Here is a 7937-nt window from a genome sequence, read left to right on the forward strand (position 1 = left end):
ATGCGCATCATGAGAAGAAGTGGATGATCAACACTCCTTTTTTGTAGGTTCATGAAGGGTACGATTCATCGAGAGTTGACGGAGAAGTGCACGTCACAATAGTGACCATCCGCATTGAAGCGTCGTGTCATTGACACCGATTCTTGTTGCTGGGTGAAAGCTTCGTGCCGTTGTCTTTGTTGCTCGTGCGTGGCTGGTGGAACTGCATGTTTCATATACTCAACGACCTAACTCATGGTCGAGGCCAAAGATTAGCGAGGCTCCCAAATTTTAACTTCCCTTTCCATGCCGATTTGGAAAATCCTTGATGTCCATCATATCGAATCGAAGCGTTGTTCTACTGGAATCGTATCAGTAGAAGCAGAAACGTCGTGCTATGGCACTGAGGGCTCCAAAATCTTTTCTTATTTTTGTAGGTTTTCGAGAGAGTATAACAACAACTTGGTACATCCCTTCAGCAACATGGTGCATCTCAGCCTTGCGACTTGGTGAGAAAGAGGCTTGGAGCTCGAGCGACCATATTTCATCCTTGGCGAGCGAGTGCGACATGTACCATATCACATTGTTGCAAGCTGGCGAGGAAGGCCACTGGAGTAGGCTTTTCCAACTTCGGCGAGCAAGCACTTGGTGTGTCTCTGCTGTTTTGACTTCATAGCATTTCATGCTCGCATTGAAAAAATCGTATCTCGACCTGGGAATGTCCAAACTGCAATCCGCTTGGTCCTGCAGAACCAAAACTTGCACCACAGCGACATATCCAAAATTGGGGGCTAGATTCCATCAGGACAAGTCGAAATGAACTTTTGAAGGCGGTGCACAAGTCTGTCATTTCGGCTTCACAGCACTGCATGCTATCATTGGAACGCACACATCTCAAGCTAGGAGCGTCCAAATTGCGAGCCGTCTGCGCCATTGGAAAGAAGACTCATAGATAATGAAATCTTCAAGATATCACAGAATAATTTCTAGCAGATTGCCCACAGAAACTTTCTGAACTTGATCCATCTGTCCACGAAATTGCTTTTCAGCTTTGCGCGCTATGGTGGAAAAATTCATATCTCGAGCTAAAAGTGTCGGAATTACAATCCGTTTGCACCGTTAGAAAGAAAACTAAGAGACCTGAAGGATCTATAAATTTCATGGCAGAACTCCTTTCGGGCTATTAACAGAAAATTTGCGACATTGACTTAACTGCAGTGAACTTTCAGATTTGTGTACCTTCAGCGAAAATAATTGTATCTTGAGCTAGAAGTATCGGAATTACAATCCGTTTGTTCCGTTGGAAAGAAAACTCCTAGATCTGCAACACATAAAAATTCCATTCCGGAACTCTTCTCAGGCTAGAAACAGAAAGATATTAAAAGTCAAACTGACCGCAGGGAACTTTCAAGTTTGCGTGCTTTTGGCCAGAAAAACTGTATCTTGAACTAGGAGCGTCGACATCACCCACAGTTTGATCCTATGAAATTCGGACGTCGAGAACTATAATCTCATCGAAGATGAAGCTCCATTCATTCTTAGTTAGCCTAAATAATATTTTTGAAGTTGATTTTACAGCCTTATAATGGATTCGGCTATCATCACGAATCTTATCCCTTTGTTTATTTCTTTTGCAGACTTGCAAAGAAGTTCAATGAGTCCAGATATCAGTCTGAGATGTCATACAAGATGCGGAGTCACCCCTTCACCAACTGTTGCACTTGATTTGTTGACGGTCTTGAAGTTTATCAATGGCGACTCCCGTGGTGATTGAAGGTTTTTTTCAAGAGAGATGACTTCTTATATACGAGACATTGAGGATAGTGTATAAAAATGTGTAGACGTCATATGGACTTGGAAGATGCATTCAAGACGAGTTGGCCACAAAGCCTAGTTTACGATCATTTTCATGACTTAGGTTTTTGTATAGGAAAACGTCTAACTCCTTTTGTCTCTATATTTTATTGATGTATCAACTTTTGTACTATTGAAGCAATAAAACATCTTTTATACTTCAAAGAAAATTATCTCTTTTCCTCATAGATATGAGCCTCTACACTTGGAAGAATTAATGTAATGATCCGATGATGCCAAACTTTTATTTTTTTTAAGACTCATGCGACTGAACTTAGAATGAAACTCTAAGCTGCCTACGTACCTCGGTAAAGAGGATCAAGTCATAACGTAGTTCAGAGGGATGAACTTTTTTTTTATGTCCTAATTTTTGCCTAGGCCGCCTCTCGCGAGGTTTTCATCCTAGCAGACTTTTTTTTTGGTCTTGACTTTTGCCTAGGCCGCCTCTTTCGAGGTTTTCAACCTAGCAGACTCTTTTTTTTTGGCTATACACAGTTTAGACTCATGCGGGCCAGGACTGTAGCAACGTGCAGTTTAAGCTCATGCATCAAGGAGCGTCATGACTTGCAGTTTAGGCTCGTACGTCGAGGAGCGTCATGACTTGCAGTTTAGGCTCGTACATCGAGGAGCGTCGTGACTTACAGTTTAGGCTCATGCGTCGAGGAGCATCATGACTTGCAGTTTAGGCTCGTACGTCGAGGAGCGTAGGTGACTTTCATGGAAAGTACTGCTTCAGAAATTTTCTGTTGATCGGACCAACTTTGAGACCATCCTTATCGACAATTTTGTATGCGCCACTTGAATAGGCTTCCTTCACAACATATGGCCCATCCCATTTTGAGGTAAACTTGTCGCCTATGCGTTTGTTGAGGATTATAGGTCGTCGAATAGCTAGAACTAAGTTTCCCACTTGGAATGATCGTGGCCGCACTTTCTTGTTGAAAGCTCTAGCTAGCCGAGCTTGATAGCACTCCAATTTTTGTTGCGCTTCCAATCTTTTCTCATCCAATGCCTCTAACTCTGCTAGGCGAAGTTGAGCATTCTCTTCGGACGTGAGCCCTTCTTGGATTGCTATCCACAATGATGGAATTTGTTGCTCCAATGGCAGGACGACTTCTACGCCATATACCAAAGAGTAAGGAGTTGCTTGTGTAGCAGTTCTGAAGGTTGTTCGGTATGCCCACAAAGCTTTACCAATTCTCTCATGCTAGTCTCTCTTGTTCTTTGCAACAACTTTCTTCAAAAGGTTACTAAGCGTCTTGTTAAAAGCTTCAGCAAGGCCGTTGGCAGGTGCATTATACATTGAAGACTTATGTTGCTTGAAACCGAACTTCTCGCATAGACTCTTCACGAGCTTGTTGTCAAATGGAGTTCCATTATCAGTGATTATGTATCTTGGTATGCCATACCTAAAAATTATATATGACTTGATAAAATCGACAACAGTTTCCTTTTTCACCTCCTTGAGTGGAACATCTTCAGCCCATCTAGAAAAGTAGTCTGTAGCGGCTAATATGTACATTTGTCCCTTTGATGACTTTGGAAGCGGTCCAACAACGTCGAGTCCCCATGCATCAAATGGCCATGAAGCTACAGTTGGGTGAAGGGGCTCTGGAGGTTGGTGGATGTAGTTGGCATGAAAACATGCTTGACATCTTTTGGCATGATCCATGCAGTCCTTCACCATTGTCGCCCAGTAGTAGCCCATCCTCTTGATGCGAAAATGGAGCTTGGGACCAGATTCCAGAATGTGCTTCCTCCATCGCTTGGCGGGCTTCTTCTTTGTCAAGACATCGCAAGAATAGTCCTTCAAAAGAGCGTCGAAACAATGTCCCCTTATAGAAGATGAATCGTGGTGCTCTTCGTTTGATGTCTGTTCTTTGTCGCGGATCTTCAGGTAACTTTCCATGTTCAAGGTACTCTATCAGTGGTTGCCTCCAATCTTCTTCTTCAATCACTCGAACAGACGTATGATGGCTTTCGTTGACTTGAAGATCCAGAAGTCTAGGAATAACCCATCGATGACACACATATACCTTTGTTGACTCATTCTCTCCAAGTGCCATCATCGTGGCCAAGTTAGCCAAAGCATCAGCCTTGCAATTTTCTTCTCTTGGGACGTGGTTTAAGAACACTCGGTCAAAGTTTTCAAGTAAACCAGAAGCGTATTCATGGTAGGACAATAGATCTTCCTTCTTTACCTCGTAATTCCCCAAAAGTTGGTTGATGATCAGCTTGGAGTCGCCGTAGATCTCCAACATTAGAATCTTCATTTCTAATGCCATTTCGAGACCGACGATCAGGGCTTGGTACTCTGCAGCATTATTGGAGCATGTTTCACCTAAAACAAAGGAGAATGGCAAGACTTATCTTTCTGGAGAGATCAACACAACACCTGCCCCCGCACAATTACGACGTGCAGATCCATCAAAGAACAATGTCCATGGTGGCAATTCTTCGATAAACAAAACGTCTTCATCTGGAAACTCATCCGAAAGCTCCCATTCTGCCGGAAGAGGGTGATCAGCCAGAAAATTTGCTAGTGCTTGTCCTTTCACAACTTTTTGAGGTGTGTTTGTGATCTCATATTGGTTAAACAATATGGACCATCTTGCTAGGCGTCCAGAAAGAACAGGTCAAGTCATCACAAACTTCACGGGATCTGCTCGAGAGATGAGTTTGATGCTGTATGCTTCAAAATAATGCCTTAGCTTCTTTATTGCATAAAGTAACGCTAAGCATATCTTCTCAACAGGCGTATAGTTCAACTCAACTCCTATCAGAGTTCGACTAAGATAGTACAAGGCTTGTTCCTTTCCTTCCTCATTCTCTTAAGCAAGTAGTGCTCCAAGTGAATGTTCCTGTGCCGCGATGTAGACTATCAATGGCTTCCCAAGCATTGGCGCCCCTAATACAGGTGGGTTCAGCAAGTATGTTTTGATAATTTCAAAAGCATTTTGACATGACTGATCCCAATGAATAGGGATATCCTTTCTCAATAGATGATTGAAGGGTTGACACCGTCCGACTAGATTAGAGATGAACCTCCGGATGAATGCTAAATTTCCTTGGAGACTTCGAAGCTCTCTCAAGTTCTTTGGCCTGGGCATTTTCTGAATGGCGTCGATCTTTGCACGATCAACTTCAATTCCACGATGACGCACAATGAAGCCAAGAAACTTTCCTGAGGTAACTCCAAATGCACACTTGAGTAGATTCATCCTCAGGTCTAATTTTCTTAACCTTTCAAAAACAATTCGAAGGTCTTCAAGGTGATAACGCCTATTCTTCTTCTTCACCACCAAGTCGTCGACGTAGCATTCAACCCTCGTATGAAGCATGTCATCAAATATGTTTTTCATCGCGCGTTGGTAGGTGGCACCGGCATTCTTCAGACCGAAGGGCATCACTTTGTAGCAATATATCCCTTTTGGAGTTCGGAAAGCAGTACACTCCTCATCCTTTGGAGACATCCTGATTTGATTGTATCCGGAGGACCCATCCATGAATGACATAGCTTCATGCCCTGTTGTAGCATCAACCATGAGTTCAATAATTGGTAGTGGGAAGTCATCTTTTGGGCATGCCTTGTTTAGGTCTCGAAAGTCAACACAAACACGTATTTGACCATTCTTCTTCTTGACAGGTACAATATTCGATATCCATGATGGGTACTTCACCTCTCGAATAAATCCCGCATCGATGAGCTTGTTGACTTCGCCTTCAATTTGGGACACAAGCTCGGGTCGAAACATGCGTTGTGACTGCTTCACAGGGCGTGCTCCACTTTTGATCCCTAAATGATGAACAGCTACCTTAGGACTAAGACCGGGCATTTCTTTATACGACCAAGCGAAGACATCTTTGTACTCGGTCAACAACTTGGAGTATTCCTCCTCCTCCTGAGGCGTAAGAAGTGCACTAATGAAGGTGGGGCGTGGATCTTCCAGAGTACCTAAATTGAGTTCCTTAAGCTCATCCACAGTCGATTGTCCGCCATCTTCTAGTTGAGGGGGAGCCTCGTGTACTTCATCATCAATGTCAAGGCATGGGCTATCTTCCACAGTTATGTGATAGGATGTTTCCACAAAGTCTGACTTTTCTCTTTGACTTCCTTGGGTGGTCGGCATGGCTTCTTTCTCTTTTTTTGCTTCTTTATGAGGCTGGCAAGTGTAAACAATGGTTCTCCTTTGCACCTTCAGCGGACCATCTGTGGATATTGACAAAATAGACTTCCTCTTCATACGTGTTGGGAAAGCACTAAAGATTTCCTTGTCAGCGACAACTTCAAAGTGATCCCGCTCCTCATGGACTTGCTCCTTGTGCTTCGATAGTATCTTTCTAGATGGAGACTTCCCTATGGTCCCTAGGCGACGAAAGACAGAGGTCTTTGAGGTAGTGGAAACATCTTTTAGATGTTTGGGAGATACACGTTCACCTTTGTGACTTAGCCTTTCAAACACCGAGACCGGAGGGGTTGAGCCTCCAATGCGATCAAATACTGAAGCCCGTTGTTTTATTTTCTTGCCCTTAACTTCCATCATCTCCTCTACCGAGGAGTATTGTGATGAAGCTATCTCTTTGCTTCTCTTTGATGAAATTCGAAGAGGCTCTGCCAACCTGAACCCCAATCCAAACTTTAGAGTGGCGACGTAGTGCCCTTGCTTAACTTCATTTGGGACTCATTGAGCCCATGTATCTTTTCACCAGTGACTTCGTCTTTGAGTTCTCCTAGTTGTGATGGATTGGAGAAGTCATAACTAGACTTTTCAAGCAGTATGAAGGCCTTAGGATCAAAGTGCCCTTTTATTTTATCAGTTTGAGGATTGCCTTTAGCAGACTCACAAGTCATGGATGGGATTTGTGCAACTGGGACAGTCATATGCTCCTTCAAATGTTGGATATCTTTGTGACTCATTTGCTTCTTTAGAGTACATTCCTGTAGCAAAGGTTGCCCTTTCTTTCGACGCTCACGTTGAACATAGCAAAAAACTAGATGCTCCTCAGTCTTTGTTTGTATGTCACCTTCAGATGATGATAACTTAATGGAGACTTCTTCCATTCCCTTCTTAGGCGGCTTGGTGGTAGTCCATTGAGCCCCATTTTCCTCTTCCGACTTGACATCAACTTTGTCATCTGATGATGGTTTCTCCACTTTCGGTTCACAAGAATCTAGGTAGAATTTTGCATCTGCAAAGTATGACTCCGTCTTAGTGAAAGGCTTGATGTCTGCATCAATTTTGACTATCTCACCATCTCTTCTTTACTTCAGACATTGATGCAAAGTAGATGATACCACCCCATTCTCATGAATCCAAGGACGTCCAAGCAACAAGTTGTATGTTGTTTTAGCATCTATGACATGAATCAGGGTGTTTGAATTCATCTCACCAATGGATAATCCTACGCGGATCATACCTATGGCTTGTTGTCCTCCTTGGTTGAAACCTTGGATTGTTGGTTACTTTTGGATAGCTCATCGATAGAGATCCCAAGCTTTTTTAGAACCATCTTTGGCATCATGTTGACAGCCGAACCATCATCAACAAGTATGCGATTGAGATGTTGTTCCCGAATGGACCCTACAACAAACAAAGGTCTGTTATGTGGCTTAGACCCCAACAACAAGTCATCATCGGTGAATGAAATTGTTGCATAACATGTGACAACTTTTCCATTATCATGATGTTCTTGTGTTTTCATTGGGGCAGGCTCATCGTTGCTTTCCTTTGCTTCGTCAGTAGTAGAAACTACATGAGTTGCACTAACGTGACCTCCATGAAGGAATTTTCTAGGAAAGAATTCATGCAATGTGATGGGCTTTCGGAACTTCGGCGATAAGGCACTATTAATCTTTTTGCTAGTAGAAGATTTGATGTTTCTTGGTGATTGTAGCCTATCTGCATTGCTCATCATCACTCTTCAATTAGGAATTCGTAGCCTCAAAACTGCCTGATGTTTCCGCTTCTTGTGAGTGACTAGAACCCAACCCTCACCGTATTTGTCTTTGGAGTGACTGTCTAGCTCTAGTGAACCTTCAAGAGTTTTCCTTGGAAGATCAACTTCAACGGGCTCGAAACATCCAAATTGTAAGAAGGCAGTGC

The 7937-nt window shown here is 43.1% G+C and overlaps 1 protein-coding gene across 1 annotated transcript; it reads right to left on the reverse strand.

The window, feature by feature from the left end:
- Positions 1-351: 351 nt before the first annotated feature.
- LOC109236776 lies at positions 352-4660 on the reverse strand. Its single transcript, XM_019402991.1, has 6 exons — positions 4636-4660; positions 4229-4447; positions 3870-4174; positions 3085-3724; positions 2594-2949; positions 352-723 (listed from the first exon to the last, which is right to left on the reverse strand). The coding sequence occupies exons 1-6, from the start codon at positions 4658-4660 to the stop codon at positions 352-354; spliced, it is 1917 nt and encodes a 638-aa protein (XP_019258536.1).
- Positions 4661-7937: the final 3277 nt, after the last annotated feature.

The sequence above is a fragment of the Nicotiana attenuata genome, unplaced genomic scaffold (genome assembly GCF_001879085.1).
Source record: "Nicotiana attenuata strain UT unplaced genomic scaffold, NIATTr2, whole genome shotgun sequence".
Lineage (NCBI taxonomy): Eukaryota > Viridiplantae > Streptophyta > Magnoliopsida > Solanales > Solanaceae > Nicotiana > Nicotiana attenuata.